At 46.6% G+C, this 20,313-nt stretch overlaps 2 protein-coding genes across 2 annotated transcripts in view; one reads left to right on the forward strand and one right to left on the reverse strand.

Moving 5' to 3' along the window:
- The first annotated feature begins 7,846 nt into the window (after positions 1-7,846).
- LOC123825588 (cytochrome c oxidase subunit 6A2, mitochondrial) lies at positions 7,847-8,477 on the forward strand. The gene is made up of 3 exons (XM_045849126.1): positions 7,847-8,007; positions 8,122-8,258; positions 8,349-8,477. Exons 1-3 carry the CDS (start codon positions 7,935-7,937, stop codon positions 8,430-8,432), a joined length of 294 nt encoding a protein of 97 aa, XP_045705082.1. The 5' UTR covers positions 7,847-7,934; the 3' UTR covers positions 8,433-8,477.
- A 697-nt stretch (positions 8,478-9,174) lies between these two features.
- The window catches only part of LOC123825589 (integrin alpha-D-like), a 34,395-nt gene continuing 23,256 nt past the window's right edge, over positions 9,175-20,313 (reverse strand). The window contains 17 exon segments of the mRNA XM_045849127.1: positions 9,175-9,547; positions 10,025-10,135; positions 10,395-10,496; positions 10,642-10,755; positions 10,951-11,036; positions 11,150-11,255; positions 11,388-11,466; positions 13,359-13,442; positions 13,544-13,623; positions 13,715-13,831; positions 16,010-16,051; positions 16,053-16,152; positions 16,370-16,443; positions 16,531-16,662; positions 17,392-17,546; positions 17,685-17,842; positions 17,975-18,105. Coding sequence (XP_045705083.1) covers positions 9,449-9,547; positions 10,025-10,135; positions 10,395-10,496; positions 10,642-10,755; positions 10,951-11,036; positions 11,150-11,255; positions 11,388-11,466; positions 13,359-13,442; positions 13,544-13,623; positions 13,715-13,831; positions 16,010-16,051; positions 16,053-16,152; positions 16,370-16,443; positions 16,531-16,662; positions 17,392-17,546; positions 17,685-17,842; positions 17,975-18,105 — 1,770 coding nt within the window. The 3' untranslated portion in view covers positions 9,175-9,448.

The raw sequence follows: 20,313 nt of genomic DNA on the forward strand, positions 1-20,313 counted from the left end.
TTATTGTAACAAGCCTGGCCACCTCAAGGATTGCCAGAAACTAAAATGGGATCTTGAGAAAAAAAAGAAATAAAACAAGATTAGGGCTGCTCTGAGGAACAGAGAGGGGCATTTCTCCTCCTCCTTACTGATACCTTGGGAGAGATAGAAATAACTAAACGAGGGGAAACTACTATGGCTTTCATCAACACCAGAGCCACACTATCTGTCTTTAACCCTACCTCCTTTGTTGCCCTCTCCCTTGGAGTAAAAATACAGTACAAATGGTAGGGGTTCCAAATTTGCCCATGTCAGTTTTTAAATCAGAGCCTATTACTTTCAATTAGGAAATCTAACAAGAAAACATGTGTTTCTCATAGTTGAAAGTATTCTGGTACATTTACTAGGCCAAGACTTTTTAGAAACTCATGATGCCCAAAACTTTTTTTATTTTTTATTTATTTACTTTTAGAGAGAGGGGAAGGGAAGAAAAAGAGAGGGAGGGAAACATCAGTGTGTGAGAGATACAGTGATCAGTTGCCTCTTGCACACCCACAACTGGGCACCTGGCCCACAACCCAGGCATGTGCCCTGACTGGGAATCGAACCAATGACCTTTTGGTTTGCAGGCCGGCGCTCAGTCCACTGAGTCACACCAGCCAGTGCTCATATTTTTTTTAAACAAGAAGATGAAATGTTCTTACAATTAGAGAGTTCAGACTCAAACTATGATCAGACAAATGAAAGGATAGTAATTATGAAACAAACCAATGAAAAAGAAAAAGGTTGGAAAATGAACAAATATTACAAAGTGTGCCTGACAAATTATGGGTCCTCTCTATTTCAGAATAAGAAAAATCAAATCAACCACTCCTATCAAAGTAACTATTAATATGATCAAACCTTTGCTGAATATACACAATACCTGTTAATACCAGAAGTATTAACTGGAATTAGAGCCATTATCTAGAACTACCTTAAGAAAGAATTAATAATTCTTTGTAATATGCCTCCTCTACCTGTAAAAAAGCCAAACTGGAAAGGCTGGAGATTTGTACAAGGTTTAAGGGTTATAAATAATATAGTAGTTCCTCTACATCCAGTAGTCCTTAATCCACATGTCTTACTTTCTGCCATCCCAATAAATAGTAATTATTTCTCGTTAGTAGACTTATGTAGTGCATTTCTCCAGCATTCCAGTCAGCAAAGACAGACAATATCTTTTTGCCTTCACCTTGGAAGAACACCAATATATGTGGATTGTTTTATGACCCAGGGATATACTGACAGTCCCATTTATTTTTCTCACATTTTAAAAACGAACTTAGATGACCTTAAATTTCTAAGAAATTTTACATTGATTCAACATGTAGATGATCTGCTTCTATGTTCTGAAGCTGTTGGACTCTCAAGATACTTTTTCCTTATTGCAACAATTGACCTCAAGGGGGCATAAGATTTCTAAAGACAAACTTCATTTTTGCCTAGCTCAGTAACGAACAGTTAATATAAAAGGATGGACTGTTAATTAATCCTGAACAAATCAAAGAAACTTTAGCTTTCTCTCTTCCAAAAACAAACGAGGATTTTTATGACTAACCGGTTATTGCAGCAATTAGGTACCAAATTTTTTACTTACTGCTCAACCTTACGTGCTCTACTCAGATTGGATCACCTGACCCTAATGAATGGACTCCAGAAGGTTAAAATGCTGTAAGTACTTTAAAAACCAACTCAACTCAAGCCCCAGCTTTTGGACACCCTAACTATGATTTGCCATTTTTTCTTTTTATATGTAATAATAAAGGAAACACTTTAGAAACGATTACCCCCAAACAGTGTGATCACCATTGGCCTATAGGGTAGTATAGTCAACAAGTAGATTCACTAGCCAAAGGACTGTCCCCGAGGATGAGAGCCGTCTATTATGCAAGACTACTGAAGAAATTGTCATGGGAGCCCCCTTAACTATCTATGCCCCACATTCACTTGAGACTCGCTGAAACTCTCACCATATTCATCATTAGTCAATCAGCTGATTAGCCTCATGTGAAGTATTGCTGCTTTCTGTTCCCATGTTCCTTTAGCTCCATGTAATAGTCTTAACCTTGGTGCTTTGTTTCCTTCCCCACAGAACAAAGATGACCGTGACTGTGTGTTCTCTTACTTGATTGTCTTCTGACTCTTAGTGATGATTGAAGGGAGACACCTATTGATAATACAGACCTAATTTGGTTTACAGATGTATTCTATTTAAAGGAAAAACAGGGAAATTATCATTCTGGGTATGCCATTACCTCTTTAGTTGATGTAATGGAAGCTTTTATCTGCCAGGAATAAAATCAGCACAACAGGATGTATTAACTGCGTTAACTTGGGCCTGTGATCTAGCTAAAGACCTGACAGCAAACATTTATACTGACAGCTACTAGGCTTTTGGAGAGCGCGTGGTTTTGGCATGCTATGGAAACAAGAAGGTTTTATGGATTCTTCATCCCACCCTAATCAGGTCTGACCTCTGATCATGCCCACCTCTCCCCAGATTTCTCACCTCACCATATCCCATCATATTCTCTTATGCATCAATTTTTTCTGTCCAGTATTCATCAGCCCTCCCTCCTTCCTCCTCCACCTACCCCACCCCACCCCAGCACTCCTCTCTGTTGTCAGTGCTACTGCCTTAAGTGCAAATCCTTGTCATCACTTACCTGGATTATTGCAAAGAACTCTCAATCAGCCTCCCCTCCAGTCTATGTATTCTGGTTCATCATCCACGTAATCCACTAGTTAGATTCCTTCCTTAAACCTCAACTCCAATACTAAATCTGGTATCGTTTCCCTACTTTAAAGCAGCCGTGCCTGCCACCCACTCCACTCCCCAGCATAGCCTACAGGATAGAGTTCAAGTGCTTCAGTACAGCCTGCATAGCTTCTCAGTTTAGCTTTGCCCTACCACTGCAGCTTCACCAGTCATGGCCTTTCATACCTCTGTGCCTTTGCACTGGTTTTATTTCTCTCAGCTGCCCAGAGTGCTCTCTCTGTTTTCTGTCACCTACATTTGTCCAAATTATCATGTAAGCCCCAGCTCCACTGAAAGCTTTCCCAAACTCTCATATCCCACTTGATGTGGTGACTGCAGTAGTAGTACTGTGAGCCATTGCGAATGTCTGGTCACATGTCTGTCTCCCCCAGCCGACTGAGTGCCATGACAGCAGGGACTTTGGCACAGTGCCTGACTCACAGAAGGCACTTAATAAATACTAGCTGAACCTAGGAACCACTTCCAGTTGCTCAAGTTTTGTTTTTTTTTATGCTGACTCTGGTTTATTTTATCCTTATTGTCCTCCTAAGATACAATGTGGATGCACTTGGAAAGTTAACGGAAGTGATCATGAAAGTGGTCACACCTGATCTTTGTCTTCCCAGTCACTTTGCCTGCCATTCAATGATTCAATGGTTATTTCTATAGTAATAAAAGAGAAAAGTGACTGAAAACAATGCTGTTTACTTGTGTCCAGGAAATTTCAACCCCACATTTGTTTGCAGTAATAAGATTACCACAAATTGCCAGGATGGTCTCATTAAATTTTCAGCAGCATCAGTGAGAGTGCAGAAAGGCCTTCAACGGTATTTTCAATAATTGGCATTTGTGGTGGCAAAATACTGGTTTAGGAAAAATCTGAGATTAATAAGTCACCATTTTAGGACCTCTTTATATACCAGCTGGCCTAGTGAGCACAGCGCATAGGATGTGAAGTGAAAGTCTCATGTGGGAGCAGCAACTTCAGACTCTGGCCCGTGGTAAAACTGCAGCCTGGGCTTGAGTTATAGGAGATGAGGCCAACTGTGAGCAAGTGCACCTACCTAAAGTGTTCAGTGTCCCCAGCATTAGGTACATATTTTAGAGACATCAGGTCACAGCACATAGATTTATTTTGATACATAACAATACACTGTTATGAAATGCAAGAAGAAAATAAAAATACAGTCAACCATTTAACCTTTATCAAGTTTGAATACTCATATATCTCAATGTGTAATTTATTTGACTAACTTCATTTTAATAAATAGCAGATCCCTTCACTTCAAGTGTCTATCCTGTTTAATTCATTAAAGCCACACATACTACACAATGTTTATTAAGGACATTAATAGCTATTATATCCTCAAGGCAAAAAGGTTTTCAAAAAACATTTCAACATGGATCTCAGTACAGGGGAACAGAAATTGGAAATTTGCTGGCAAAAGTTTAGAGACACATATAGTTTCACAAAAAATGTTCAGCAATTAATGAAGACTTAAAACCCCACACCAAACTGGCTTTTGTTATTTCATGTAACTGAAAAATCTAAGATCTTTCTCAGTTCTGGCACATCTTGATCCAGGGGGTTCAAATAATATTAATAAGGCCAGACTTCTCTCCATCTTTCAGGTATGCTCTGAAAAATGGCTTCAGAATTGAACTTCAACTTCTGAGGCTCCTGCAACTCTAAGTCTGGCTGAAGTACTACTGTGTCTCAGTCCAAGAACGAAGTCCCCATATTGAGAGCCTTGGACCTATGTCCTTCCCAAACAAATCACTATGGCCAGGAGAACAGAATGTTCTGATTGGCTAGGCCTGGATCATGTGGACCTTCTTGGAACTGGAGGAGGGAGTCAACCCCATCTGAACTGTGAACTGAAAATGAGAGGGTGTGGGGTGATTTCACAAAGAAAATCCAGTGTGTTATTATGAGAAGAAAAATGCATAGGTGTATTGGGCAGATGACACTTCCATCCCCTTCCAAGGGCAGAGGGAGCTAACAGCCCCCTTTTAGACCCTATCATCCTCTTGCCATTAGTTCCCTGGTGGCCTCTACCCTGATTCTGGAGTTATCTCCAACTCCCTTCACCATTCATTGTAGCTAACCCATGTTCTGTATCATCATTCAGTTGCCTTTCTGGGACAATTCCAATTCAAATCTTCTGTCCTAGAGCCCCCACAAACACAATTTATATTTAGTAGATTACATGTTGGATTTCTCTCTGTTTTGGAAAATATGTTGCTGATATGTAGCATCTCAGGAAAGAAGCACAAGAGAAAGTGACATGGAGGCATCCCTCCACACTCTTCACCACCAGAACTCAGGAATGTTTGAAAGGGGCTGGGATGCTACCCATGGGGTTTACTTAACAACTAGTAAGCTTGCTCTTCACTCTACCTGAAGCAAAGAAAAACCTAAACCTCTAGTAACCAGAAGCTTTGGCAGCAGCCCAATTAATAAATTATGTGGGAGACAACTTAAGAAACAATGGTGAGCCCTGGCCAGTATGGCTCAGTTGGTTGGAGCATCCTCCTGATAGACTGAGAGGTCACAGGTGCTATACCTGGTCAGGGCACATACTAGAAGGCAACTGATCAATGTTTCTCTCTCTCTCTCTCTCTCTCTCTCTCTCTCTCTCTCTCTCTCTCTCTCTCTCTTCCTCTCTCTAAAACAATAAAAAAAAGTGGTGCTGGCTGGCATGGCTCAATGGGTTAAGCATCGCAAAGCCAAATGCTGCTAGTTTGATTCCTGGTCAAGGCACACGCCTGGGTTGCAGGCCTGGTCCCCAGTTGGGGCGCGTGTGAGAGGCAACCAATTGATGTTTCTCTCACATGTCAATATTTCTCTCTCTCTCTTTCTCCCTACCTTCTCTTCTCTCTAAAATAAATAAATAAAATCTTTAAAAGCAATGAAAAACTGTCCTCAGGTGAGTGGGGAAAGAAAGAAGAAAAGAAACAATGGTGAGTACAAAGAGTGCAGGAGTCAGCTCTGCCTTCTCTCTACACACAGGCAGTTAAGACAAAACCATGACCACCCCAGGAAAGCACAGACTATCTAAGTAGAAGCCTCTGGGTGCTTAGGCAGGTACCACAGGAGGGTGACAGCAGCAGAAGGTGGTGGCAGACCTCAGGGCATTCACTAAGTACCAGCAAGCAAAGCTCTCAGTGGGAACTTCCAAGCTGAGACAAAGGGGAGGGAATCCCCAGGGAATTGTGTGGCAATGACCAACAGCTCTGAGTGGACAGAGGGGAGCCTAGAACCTCTTCAGGTAAAAACACCACTCTACATTTCTATTTTCTCCACAAGCCATATCACAACTGAAGAGGGCTTTGAGGGGACTGTATGTGGAGAGAAATGCCAAGTAACTAACTGAAGTTTGGCCCCCATCTTTTCAGCAGCAATTCCAAGTCTGACTGGGAGAAAGGAATTGTAGGAAGAATTCCATTACAGCTGAGTGAGGAGTCAGGAGTAATTTAACACTGTATAACATTTGACTACACCATGAAGTTACTAAAAAAGAAAAAAAAAGCCTAAGAACATTAACTAGAGCTAAGTTCTGTTTAAATTTACTTTGGAAATGTACCTTCCTCGTTTTTCTTCTATATGTTTAGATTAGGTATATACAATTCCTTTTTCTTTTATACATTCATATTAGGTACAACAGGTCTTGCTTGAAGCTGGAAGCATCCTGTTGGACTGTAGTTCTGAAAAGGCATTTCTACATGGTTAATGAAAGTAACGTGGTTCAAGCATTAATTGAATACAGATTTGTGGAACACCTGCGTCATGCCAGCTGCTGGTGCTGAGGACAGGGCAGAGACCAAGGCAGACGTGAGCCCAGCCCTGTCCTGCTGCTTTCTAGTGACCTACTTAGAGATAGGGTTCATTCAGGCCTGCCTCAGATTTCTTCTTTTTCTTTCAAGATGTCAGATTTTTCAGATTGAAATAACATACTTGCAGTAGACACTTGTCAAATTTGTGAGTGCCCAGCACCTTTTAGGCACTCTTATATTTGGGGATTTTCTCCAAGATACAATTCCTGCCTTCCTGAGGCAGAAACCCAAACTCAATTATATAGACTTTCTTGAAACTGGAGCATATGTGGTGGCCTAGGTGTTGCCAGTTGGGGCCCATATGACTCTGATTCAGCAGACAGCAGAACAAGGAGACAAGCTTCACAAAGATTCCATTTTCAAGAGGGGGAAGAATCTGGCTGTCTGGGGAGCACTGACGACGTTTTTGGCACCCAGTGTCCAGTAGTGTGAAGTGTGGTGGTGTCTCGCTGCAGCCAGCACATGGAACGGTTGTGTCTGACTGTGCATATTGTAGGCCTCTCTGGCCATACCAGAGATACTGTGAGCTACCTGAGATTCTCAATTGCTTCTCTTTTAAAGACTAGTTAGAGTGAATTCTATTCTTTGCAAAGAATGACTAATTAGTCATTAGTATATGACTAATACATATATTGAGCTACTGTTATGTGCTAGACTCTAAGCTGGTATATTCTATGTTACTTTATTTATTTATATATTTGTTTACTTTAAGATTTTATTTTTAGAGAGAGGGGAAAGGAAGGAGAAAGACAGGGAAACATCGATCAAATTGGTTGCCTCTCATAGACCCCCAGCCAGGGACCTGGCCTGCAACCCAGGCATGTGCTCTGACCTGGAATGGAGCACGTAACCCTTTGGTCTGCAGGACTACAACACTCAACCCACCAAGCCACACCGGTCAGGGCTATCCTATGTTTATGCAGACTTCATAAACTTAAAGCACACATTATTATACATTTTACGGATTTAAAAAACTGAGATTTAAAAGGACACAATTCATTCTACACATATTTATTAAAGGCCTAATCTGTGCCAGCCACTGGGACTACAGTATTGAACAAAATAGTTCCCTGCGACTATAAAAAGAATGGCATATTGTATTTTAAATGTCCCCTTACCAAAATAAAAGGCACAGTACAGCAGCTGTCTGGAGAGAAGGACCTCAGCCAATCAGGCTTCATTTTAAATATAGAAAACTCCTAAAAATAGCCGCCCTGTCTCAACAGGTGATTGGTCCCCAAAAGAAGGGACGAGAACTTAGGCCTCAGTGAAGGAGAGTGAAAGGACAGTGCTGTTGTTCCTAGCTTCTGTCACCGAGATGGCTCTGCCTCTGAAGATCTTGAGTCGGGGCTTGGCGAGTACAGCCAAGGGAGACCATGGAGGGGCAGGAGGTGAGTGGGGACAGACTTCTCGACCTTGCGACACCTCCACCGGCTAATTCCCCACCCCCAGTCCTCCTGAGGCCCTCCCCGCGTCTCTCTCACCCCTGCCTGTGCCCCTTGCAGCCGGCACCTGGCGCTTCCTGACCTTCGTGCTGGCCCTCCCGAGTGTGGCGCTGTGCACTGTCAACTGCTGGCTCCACGCGGGCCACCACGAGCGCCCCGAATTCATCCCCTACCACCATCTCCGTATCCGCACCAAGGTATGCGGGCGAAACTTTGGCACTGGGTGGGAGCAGGCGGGGTTCAGGGGCCCGGGGCTGACCACTCCCTCTCCGTTCTTTTCTCCGCAGCCCTACTCCTGGGGAGACGGAAACCACACTCTTTTCCACAATCCCCATGTCAACCCTCTGCCCACGGGCTATGAACGGCCCTGAGGCCTGGGCGGAGGCCCCAGGCTCAATAAAGATGTGGAAGATGTGTGTCCGAGGGCTCGGTGAGGACCTTGGGGGCGGGAGCTGAACCGGTGTCCTTGTGCCCCAGGTGACGCTAATGCCTTCGTGCCGCGCTTCCCAGGGCCTGGTTTGCTAGGGGCTGGGGGAACATGGTTCCTTCTTGATCGCCTACTAGCAAGTAGGGCTCTGGGCTCTAAACAGCTTTCACAATGAATGTGTAAACTCCGACTAACTGGAAACCATCCTGATTTCAAACATAGGGTCTGCAACCCTATATTGTGAGGCTTCACGACATAATTACAATGTGGGATATTTCGGTCGCGTCGTTCTTCATGACCACCTTTAACAGATCTCCTGTGTTCGTTTGGGAAATCAGATGCTCCTTTCTGGAAGCCTGGCTCTCCTAGATTCTGGGGACCCAACTGAAGGGGGACATTGGTTCAACTGGCTCTGGACATTTCATTCACCTTCTAAGACAGTCCGCTCACTGATTGCCAAGGAGGGTGAAGCCTGGGCTGAAACCCATTACCGACACACATAAAAAACTTCAATTGGCCTCCTTCCCTGACACTACTCACAGCACCACTAAGAGAAGATGATCACAGGCCTCGGTCACCTGAGAAAGAGCGAGAATGTTCTTGATACCCACAAATAGGTTTACCCAGCCCTTCCTACAATGGCACTCAGACCCTGGATTAGAGCTATTCCATACAAGGAAAATATACCATAAACATCCTTGTTTAATGTGACAATTCTCATACATAAGAAAATTTATGCTGGCATCATGCCTGCTCCGGTAAAAAGTGGGTTGTCACTGAAGAAGTTTGGCAGATATGTAAAAACACAAAAGTCTTTGAAGGCCCTGGGAAGGTAATGTAGCACCTTGTAAGTTGCTCGGGCTAGTCCAGATCTGTGCAGATGTTATTCCCACAGAAGTAGATACATAGCCTAAGGCAAGACCAGCCCACAGGGTTAGAGATAAACAGGGAAGTAGATTATTAGGACAAAGGCAAATTTGGGGTGTCCCCACTGAATGTGGCACTGTCTTCAGGCTTGTCATCCAGCATTTCTTTGTACTGACGTTTGAAGAATCCAAGCTATGAAGGGAAGTTAATCAGAAAATCTAGGTAAGAGGGCAGGGAAGAAAGTTGGGATAAGGAAGAAGCTGAGAGAGAAGAGGGGAACTTAGCCGACTTGTATTTGTGTGCCAGAACACTGATGTGAACAATAGCTGTCACGTTTAGAGTGTCCACTGTGTTCCAAGAATAGTGCTTATACACAGAATCCAGAGAACAGCATAGATTCTGAAGTCAGGCAGGAATGCATACAGACTGTGGTCTCGTTTCTGTCTTGCTTCAGGCACTCTGTGAGTTATGCATTATTATGATTTCAAAAATGGGGAAAAAACCCAGAGAGGTTGAGCAAATTGCTTAACATTAAACAGTAAGACAGAGCCAAAATGTGCACGCAGGCCTGCCTGACTCCATTGTCTGGGTTTTTCCTGCTATACGTACAATCCTGACTGTGGGAAGGCTTGGGCTGCATGCTGTCAAGTGTGGGATGAAAACACTCACCTTGTAGAGTGTTGCTGTGATGAGAGCCAGTAGCAGCAGTCCTCCCACAGAGCTGCCCACAATGAGGGGGATGGGATCATAAACCTCATACTCCTCTAGCACCATCTCCATCTGATTTAGGATCAGAAAGTATCAGATTTCTGCCATCCCAAACTCTACTCAGGTTCTCCAACTTCTAATTTTCTCCCCTGCTTCCCCAGGCCAAACACCAAGAGGCGAGATACAGAAGCACTCGAGTTTAAGTGCAAGTGTCCCACCTAGGGACATTCACCCTTCCTCTCTCTGGGCTTCTGAGCCCCCAAACCAGCAACACAGATTTAACATCAGAAGCCCTCTCACCAACCAGGCTACTGTCTACCACAGTCACTACCTGGGCTCTCAGAAACGCCTCCTGTCCTGGAAGCTGGGAATACACAGATCTGCTGAACGTGATTTCAGCCACACTCACGACCGATACCTTCTTCTGCAATGTCTGCAAAAGAGAGCAGGAGAGCTGGGGAACTAGCTCTGGGGGAAGCTCAGAGTCAGAGAAATGTCCTAGCTTGATGGGGGATGGGCACAGACATCACAGGTACCACCTGAGTCCGGGGCTGGGACTGTGCTTTGGGCCTACACACCTGGCTGACCCAGCTGAAGCTGAGGTTGCCCTTCAGGATGAAGTCAAGCTCCTCCTGGATGCCAAAGGAGGGGATGTCACAGTGGAACCTCAGACACTCAGCAATGGAGCAGTCCTAGGGACCAGGAAATAGCATCAGGCCAGAGAGATGGGTTTGAAGGCAGAGGGTAGCATTAAACTGTCTGATTTAGGGGAGCAGCCACATCTGAATGCAGGACAGCTGTTCAGCAGACATCCATCTGAATGTCGCATGGACTGCTGAGTTAGATTCCTCTGATGTGTGGTTTAAAGTGGGGGACAGCCTTCTCACCAGCACATGATTCTTCTGAATGTGGGTGAGGAAGTTGGACTCCGTGGGCACCATTCTCTCTGCAGAACACTGAATAGATGGGTTCTAGGAAGACACAGAGAGAAGCATCTCAGTAGGGACATCAGAGATTCATGAGGGTCACAAGAAATCCAGGTGAAGGGCTTTAGAGAAGGAGCCATGAACAGTCCTTGAGTACCTGGGGGGTGGAGGATCTTCAGCCCTGTCCACACAGTCACCTGGTTCAGCTCCACAGGCACCAAGAAGCTGATGCTGACAGGCAGGTCCCTCTGTCCCAGGTTGTTCACCTGCACAGAGGGCAGTGAGGGCGAAGACCATGCCAAATGCCACATCCCTCCCCCGTCTCGGGCTTCTGGGCCAGGGCCCCAGCCCATGCTCTTGAGTTGTCATCTCTCTTGAGACACCATGCTCTTACTCGCCTGGTATCTGTGCTGGGCCAGGCTGCTTCCCTGCTCCTCAGAGGCAGAGAAGTTGAGGTACTTGGTGGATTCCTCATGGCTGGGGAGAGAAGACACATGAGTGGGTTTGAAGCCTATAGGGGCCTCCTGAGGGAGTCTCTGACTGACAGCATGACAAGACAGGTGTTCACTGGGGCCTTGGGGTGCCTTGGAATGAGGTCTGTGTCTGACTTGGGGTACTGGGAAGATTAAGGGAGCAGGGCTGAGCTTCAAGCTGGGTATGAGGTGCTTGAAGAAGCTGCCCTCAGAGGAAACTGCCAGGTTTGGTTGGGCAGGGGGTACATGAAAGGGACTGAGACTTATGCCACTGACTCACTGGGGGAATGGCAGCCAGGGCCTGCCCTCCCTCTCTGTGCCTGCTTTCCTTCCAGGCCTTCATGGGCATGGAGGGTGTGGCTGGGTGTGTGGGACACAGCACAGGTTTGGGGAGACTCAGGCTGACACTATTGACAAGTGTCTGCTGGTCACTGCACCTGTCTGGTCTCCCAGGGGCCTTCCTTGGGGCCCTTCTCTGCTGTTTCCTTGGCTTTTCTGTACTTGGGGCTTAGAGGTGAGGGAGGGAGAGCCCACAGCGGGCTCTTTACTGTGTCTCAGTGTAACAACATCTCCTCAGGCTGGCTGAGGCCCGTGCCTGGAGACCCAGTGGCCAACATGGCCCCTTACTTGGGTGGCTGATTCCACCTCTGCCCCTCCCTGTTCCCTGGGCCCCTGTCCTTTGCCTGGCAGTCCAAAGTCTAGGCTACCACTCCTACTCTGAAGTCGCATCTGGCTCTGCCAAGGGCTCCCCCAAGATGCCCAGTCTCATCCTGGGCGCCCTCTGAATGCCCCTTCCTATAGAGTCACGCCTGCAAAGGACAGCTGAGCTGTAGGGGCCACACATGTCTAGACATGGTGTGCTCTCCCTGGGAGTGCCCTGCCAGCTGTGCTAACCCCAGTGCAAGCTCCAGGAAACAGACTAAGAGCTCCAGGAAACAGACTCTCTCGACTGGACTGCCAAGAGACCCCAATGTGTAGGTGACAACGACAGTGTGAAGCTCTGGGCAGGAGGATATCCAAAGAGGCACAGGTGTGCAAGTAGCGGGGGAATATACCCGGGCTGTCATGTGGGCCTATTACATATCGGGAGTGCGTACATCCCACAAAGGCAGAGGTTTGTGTCTGGTTTAGATTACACATAATAGATGAAGGCCCAATAAGTCTTTGTTAACGTCAAATACATTCATGGAAAGCAACCACAGCACTGTGCCTGAAACATACAAATACGAGGAAGGCATCTGTACACACTCTTGACTCCCAGTTTCAAACACCTCAGCTACCTCTCATCCACCTTTCCTGGCAGCATTTTAAGCTCTTCCTGACACCCCACCTCTGAAGCAGGCATGTTATTTCTTCCTATCCTCACAAAGGGGACTGGGAAGGGGAGGAGGAGTAGCTCTAAAAGCCCTGCAAGTTGTAAATCTGTTCTTTGCGATGAAGAACTGTCCCACCCAAATGCCAAAGGCCAAGTCCAGAGCCACAGAACCCTTCAATGTTTAGCTGAGGCCTCTCCTGACAGGAGGCCTTAACCACCTCAGGCTGCAGAACAACCTTGCTCCCCACTAAGGCTGTAAAAACCTTGAAGCCAGAGACATCTCTCATATCTCTTCTGGAATCCAGCACAATCTTGGGGCTTTGGAGAAAGGATTCTGAGAAGAACTGTAACCTCTATTAACTGTAGAGTGTCATGATAATATCACTCTTATTATTGTCACAGCTAGCGCACAATAACTCTCAATGATTGATTAGTAAGTGCTACTACACTTATCACCTAACGATTGAAAGGGTAGTGATAAAACCTAAATGTCCCAGACGTTCAGGGGCTGCAGGGATGGAGAATCTCCCTGTACCCATCAGAATGATGGAGAAGACCCTTTTCAGGTCTTGGTGTGGCACCTGCTGATCACAGTGTAGACAGCATACTTCACCGGGAGCTCCTGCTGGAAGGTGGTCTTGCTGGTCCTGGGGGTGTTATTCTCACTGGAGAAAGAGGAGGAACCATTGCCAAGTGCTCCTGAAGAGGAGGCTGGGCTCCAGGGGCTGTGGCCCGAGCCTGGGCCTGCTCACCTGGCCCTGCTCACCTGCTCACATTGGCCATTAGAAGCAGGCGGTCTCCCAGCATGGCCTTGGGGGAGACGTCAAAGGTGGCTATGAAGGTGATCTGGGGAAGAGGCAGGCAGGGGCGTTGGAAGTGTGGAGGTCACCAAGCAGTGACACTGGGAGGGGGCAGGGAAGTGGGACATAAAGCTGACCTGAGTCCCCTCACGGAAGATAAGGTGTTTGATGCTGCAGTGGGTGCTCCAGCTGTCCTGGCCTCTGGCTGGGGCGCTGTCACAGGTCAGGTGCAGGGAGCGTGACTGCAGCTGGCTCTAAGCAAAGGCAGGTGAAATTAGGCAGGTGAGCATTTGTCAGTGTTCCAAAGAGACTCCATAAAGTAGTGACAGTTTCCTGGAATCTGCCCTGAGGTCATATTTTCAAAAAATCCTTAGAACTTAGACACTATCTGGTCAAACTTCTTCCTAATGTAGAATTTCAGATTTATTAAAGTTTCCCCCTTTTTAGTTATTGTTATGTTTTAAAGGCTTTCTATTGTGGAAATGTTCAAACATACTAAGAAGTAGAGAGGCTAGATAAATCAACCCCCATGTACCTATCACTCAGCTTAAATTACCAACATTTTCTACTTGTGTTTTAATTCATCCTTTATGGGGAGAGAAACATCGACATGAGACAGAAATGTCAGGTGGATGCCTCTCATACCCACCCTGACTGGAGACCGAACCCACAACCCAGGCATGTTCACTGGCCAGGAATCAAACCAGTGACCCCTTGCTTTGCAGGACGACACCCAACCCACTGAGCCATACTGGTCACAGCTTTACTTTTGTTTTATTCAGCTGCTCTCCGTTTTTTTTTTTTTCTGGACAACTTAAAGCACATTTTGAATATTGCACCATTTCATTCAGAAATACTTCCACGTATACCACCAACAGATAAGGGCATTTTTGACATAACCACAAGACTCAACAGATCACACGCAGCAAAATTAGCAATAACTCCTTAACGTCAGTAATATCCAGGTCATGCTCAGTCTCCCGTACTTTGTCTCCAAAACTGTTACTTTACAGCTCATTTGTGAAGTAAATATCCAACAAAGCTGCACATATGCATTTGTCAAGGCTGATATGTCTAGAAGTACTTTCAGTGATAGGGCACTCACCCCCATGCAGCTAGGCCTTGCCACTTCTAGTGCATTCCTTCAAAGGTTAATCAGATTACGATCCCTTTGGAGTACTAGCCAAAGAGAGACGTAAGAGGCCAACCAACCCAATGCAATGAGTAGGCCTAGTTTATATGCTGGTTCAAATAAATCAGGTGTAAAAGATACTTTTGAGTCCATTACAGAAACTTTATTCTGGTCTAAATACCAAGGACTCATTCATTTCATTGGGTGTGATATTGGCACTGGGCCATGTAGGATGTGGGGACTATCCAGAACCATGGGGTGAAATAGGGAGGACTGACGTGATGTCTGGGGTTTGTGTCAAAATACTTCAGCAAAGAGGGGGAAAAGCCAGATGAAATATACATAGCAAAACGTTGATAACTGATGAATCTGGGAGATAGGTTTTGGAGAGGTGTGTTGATGTACTCTCTACTTTTGAAGATGTTTAACATTTTTCATAAAATTTTTGTTAAAAATCTGTTTCAGTTTGACTGCCATGGTCCTAGTCCTGTCTTCTAGAACAGGGATCGCTAAATGATAGCCACCACCAGTTTTTACAGGTACACTTTCATTGGAATGCAGACATGCTCATTCATTTACAAATTGTCAGTGGCAGCTTTCCCTCTGCAGCAGCAGAGCTGAGTAGATGTGAAAGACAGTGTGTGGCCCACAAAGCCGAAAGATTTATATTCTAGCCCATAATAGAAAAGGTATGCCAAGACATGATCTAGACTCATGGGGGTGTCCAAGCTGTAACCCGCAGGCCCCACGCAGGCCAGAATGGAGCTGAATGTGGCCCACCACAAAATCATTAATTTACTTAAAACATTATGAGGTTTTTTGTAACTATGTGTTGCAATGTATTTAATGTGTGGCCCAAGACAACTCTTCTTCCAGTGTGGCACAGAGATGCGAAAAGGTTGAGCGCCCCTGCTAGAGTAACTGATAAATTTAACGGGACAGTGTTTTAAAATAATTGAAGGCCAAGAGACGTTCTCCCTTAAAAGAAGAATATTGATATGATGTGGAATACAAAGAAATTGAAGGCAGAGTCCCCTCCCTGTCCACATCAGCAGCTTCCTGGGAACTCATTCCTCATGGTCCTGATTCCTTAAAAATGTGATGCCCAGAATTGAACACAACGTGAGCTGAAGCAAGCCCTGGATTGCACAACCCTGTGTGTCCAACCAGATCAGCCCAGACCTCCTGCTTTATGAGAGACTGCTAAGCAATGGCAGCCCCAGCCAGAGCTTTAACCCAGCACAGGAGTCTCTGCTGATCTCCAGTCATAAGCTACTGCCTTCCCCAGAGGCAACAATACCTGGCTCCCTGCCACACGTCGAAAAGACAGCCCCGGTGGGTAGGGAGAAGGTGACTGTGGTTCCATAGGAGTCCTCCCCTTCATTCCACACTTTCACTTCCATGTTCAGCTCTAGGTTACTCCCCACCACCAGGGTCTTCAAGCTAGGTGTTGGGGTAGAGGGCAGGAGAGGACTCTGTGACTAGGGCTAGAAATGGTCTGGGGGATAAAACACAGAGTGGGGAGGTGGGGAAACATGGGGGGTAGGGTGTCTGGTTTCTGAGCACAGGATAGAAGTGTTAGGGATAGCCAAGCAGGAGCTTTAGATTCCAGGAGGTGGGGCTGGGAGACCAGGGCAGGCCTACCGAGGTGGAAGCTCACCCTGAGAAACCAAAGGAGATGCCCAGGTCATCTTGGCAGATGTGGTCAGCTCCACAGTTCTTCTCAAAGGGGAGCTGAGAAGGAAGGCAAAGTGGAGTTTTCTCCAAGGTCTGGAGTCCACACCTCCACTCCCTCCTGCAGAGCCCGACCCCAGGACTCACAGAGGCCGTGTAGTATCTGGGGACATCCGTAGCCAGCATAGGTTGGAGGTCTCCAAAGGAAGAGATGGGGTTGCCCACCAGGGAGAAATTGAGACCCAAGCTGATGGGGGTCACTGAGTCTTCCACACAAGCCTAGAAGACAGACAGTGAAGAGAGCAGGTGGCTAAGGAAGACAGCCTCACAATCACTAGCTGTGTCCTGTCTCCTCACCTGTAAAATGGGGTCACAATGACACCTACCTGCATTCGTTAAACACTCATCGCTGATCCTGCCATGAGAGCCTCTGCTGTGGTTGTGCTCTGGCTCGGCTCCCCTTTCCCCAGCCTCCCACAGGCTCACTCTGTTCAGGGTCTGCTCAAACTTCACCTGCTCCCAGAGGCCTCTGGACACTCCTCTCTTCTCTCCTTGGCTTTGTCTTTCTTCCCAGCATTCATCACTACCTCATACCTCTTATCTAGAAAATTGATTGCTTTTGCCATTTCTCCAGCTCTCCCCCAGCCGGCATGCACTGTTTTGTCATCTGCTGTGTCCCTGGCACCTAGGACAGGGTCTGTCTCAAAGGAACAACTCCATACAAGAATCCCAGCCCATTGCCAGGTAGTTCTCTGAAGCAGCCATACTGTTTCTTGAAACACAGCTGTATGATTTCCAGCAGTTGCAGCCAACCCATCCATCCCTTCATTCACCCACCTGCTAATCCACTCACTCATTTGACTAACAAATGTTAAGCCCCTCCTGCACACAAGGTGCGTTGTTCGTGCTGAGCCAGCATGAGAACCAGAACATGCCTGTCCTTTCCCTGCCCAGCCCACTGCCAGCCTCAGAATCACCTCCATCCCCAGGACTCCCAGACCCCCTCACCGGAAGGAGCAACTTCACATCCTCACAATGCCGTCCAAGCCCAAGAACTCTGACATGAGTGAGACTTCGATTTCTTGTCTCCTTGAAAATGGCACGGGGATTCACATGACCAGGATCCAGGGTCAAGTGAAGGGTCACAGTGCTTTGGAGGTCACCTATAGGGGAAAGTAGGGAATGGGGGGTGCTGAAAGAACCAGGAACTCCCCACGTGGGCAGAAGGGCATGGCATGATACAGGAGTTCTGAGCTGGAGGACACCAGGGATCAGGTAGTCCTGAGCCAGAGAGGACTCACCCAGCTGGTTCTTGGGACGTTCATAAATGTGAAGGCAGACATTGGCATCCCCCAGTTCCTGGACAGAGGATGGGTGCTCCTGACACTCATACACAGACCTAGCAATCTCTGCAGGTGTTATGTAGATGTTGACCCACACCCTCAGCACAGGTCTGGTCCTGTGGGCAGAATGAAGAGCTGAGGACAAGCCCTTGGTCTCAGGGGGGCAACCTGGGGTGGGAGTGTGGAGACCGGTGCCCTAGGTAGAGCTCAGGACCATCTGGAGAGTGTCTGGGCAAGGGGGTTCTCACCTGAGCAGCAGTGCATGCCCCTGGGCCCCCACGGCCAGGTCCACAAGTCCATCTAGGGTGAGATCTTGACCGCCACTCAGTGACTGTCCAAAATGCTGGAGTCTGGGGGAGAACTGGGATCCCGTGATCCTCTGGACAGACAGGGAAAGGCAAGCCAGTTTGGGGGGGCAAGAGGAACAAGTTGGAAGTCGGCAACAAGAGGAATGGGGAAGTAGGAACATGGGAGACTGAAGGGGTGAGTAGTGAAAAGAGATCACCAAGAAAAGTGCCTGAAAATGAGGAGGTGGGGTGGGGTAATGAGGACTGGAGAAAAAGAGATTCCTAAGACATAATAGAAGCAGTGGCGATGGAAAGACTGACCTGGTGACCTGAATTGCATTTTTTCACTCATCTAGTGTCAGGTTCCAATTCTGGCTCTTCCACTTACGAGCCATGAGTGAGGCCATGGGCCCGGATTCAATCTTTCTGGGACTCATTCTCCTCACCTTTCACATGAGGATAATAATACCTCAAACTTCAGCTGTTCGTAGCAAATGAATGAATTCCTATAGTTTCCCTGTCTTAGAACAGCACCTGCAAGGTGGTCACAGTTCAGTACTGATGATGATGAGTATCAGGGCTGAAAGAGACCTCAGAGCCCATCCAGTCCCACTTTCCTCTTCTCAGACAATGCCAAGGCCACACAGCCTTTAAAGGGCCAACTCCAGCCCTGAAATCTGATCCTCCAACCCCATGCCCAAGGCCTCTGTTTGGTCCCTGTGTCTTTAGAAGACAAGGAGGGATCAATAGGGATGGGGATGTCCACTCCCACACACAGACTCTGTGCTCCAGGCCCCTGCCTCCCCTGGGGTCCCTTTTATTTCCATCACTCCTGTAATGAGGAGTGCTCCCTTGGAGGATGTGCCCTATAAATCTTTGGGCATTGTTGGGACTGGCAGGCATTAAGAGCAGTAGTAATAAAATAAAACAGGAAGTTATCAATTCCCAAGGGAGTATAGAGAGGAAAAGGGGTTTAGAAACAGCATAGACACAGTCAAATGGCTTTGCCCTCAGGAAAACTAATTTCACCCCCATATCCTCACGCTGGTGCGTGGGAGCCTGGGGAACAAGGCAAGACTTTCCCAGTCAAGTGTGTGGTGTCACACGGCTCGTAGTGCAGAAGGAAGACCATGATTAGCCATGGATGTGGAAAGGCCTCCTCTTGAGATCAGGACTCGTGGGTATAACCCAGGAACTATTAGCAATCAAGGGTCTATGGAGATGTGCCTCTTAGCCAGTGCAGCAAGGGGAAGTTAAAGAAGTTGCTGTGCACTGAATGGAGTTTCATGGCAACTGGCAGATTCTCATGATTCTCAACAAAGCCTTTCGCCCTCTTCCTATAGTTCCAAGTTCTTGAAAACCCCATTCAGGTGTTAAACAGTATCAACAGTAATTGATTATGATGTAACAGCTCTTATGGCCAGGCACATATGTACGTGTGTGCTATGTATGCACTATATGTACGTATATGTCCTAACTCGTTTAATCCTCCCAGAAGCAGCCTGATAAGGTTTATTTCCACCACCATTGCACCAGTGTGGAAACTCAGCACAGACAGCTGAGTAATGACCAAGATCACATAGCTGGCAAGTGAAGAACTCAGGGATCTCCTGTGCCTTTTTTTCTAACAACTTTTTGAGATATAATTCACATACTGTATGATTCACCCATTTAAAGTATACACCTCACTGTTGTTCAGGATTTCACAGGGTCGTACAACCATCGACAAAGCAATTTTAGAACATTTCCAGCACCCCAAAAAAGGAACCTTCTTCCCTTTAGCGGTCACGCCTTTGCCCCTCATTCCCCTCCACCCCCACCCTCTGACAACCACTGATCTACTTCCTGTCTCTATGGATTGGCCTACCCTGCAGATCTAGTATAAGTGGAGTCTTACAATAAGTGTTCTTTCACGCCTGGCTTCTTTCACTCAGCATAATGTTTTCAAGTTTTATCTGTATTGTAGCGTGTGTCAGTTCCTCATCTCTTTTCATGTTGGAGAACATTCCATTGTGTGGCTGTACCACGTTTTATCTGTCTGTTCATTAGTAGATAGACATTTGAATTGCTCCCACCTTTCAGTGTTTATGAATAGCGCTATTAGAACATTTGGTGTGTAACCTTTTGTTTTGTAACCTTTTGTGAGCATATGTTTTCAGTTCCCTGGGGTGGAATTGCTGGGTCACACAGTAACTCCAACATTTAACCTTTAGGGGACTGTTTTCCAAAGCAGCTGCGCCACTTCACCTTCCCACTAGTGGTACATGAGGGCTCCAGATGCTCCACATCTTCCCCTTGTT

The sequence above is a fragment of the Phyllostomus hastatus genome, unplaced genomic scaffold, assembly GCF_019186645.2.
Source record: "Phyllostomus hastatus isolate PE091 unplaced genomic scaffold, TTU_PhHast_1.1 phas_contig_64, whole genome shotgun sequence".
Lineage (NCBI taxonomy): Eukaryota > Metazoa > Chordata > Mammalia > Chiroptera > Phyllostomidae > Phyllostomus > Phyllostomus hastatus.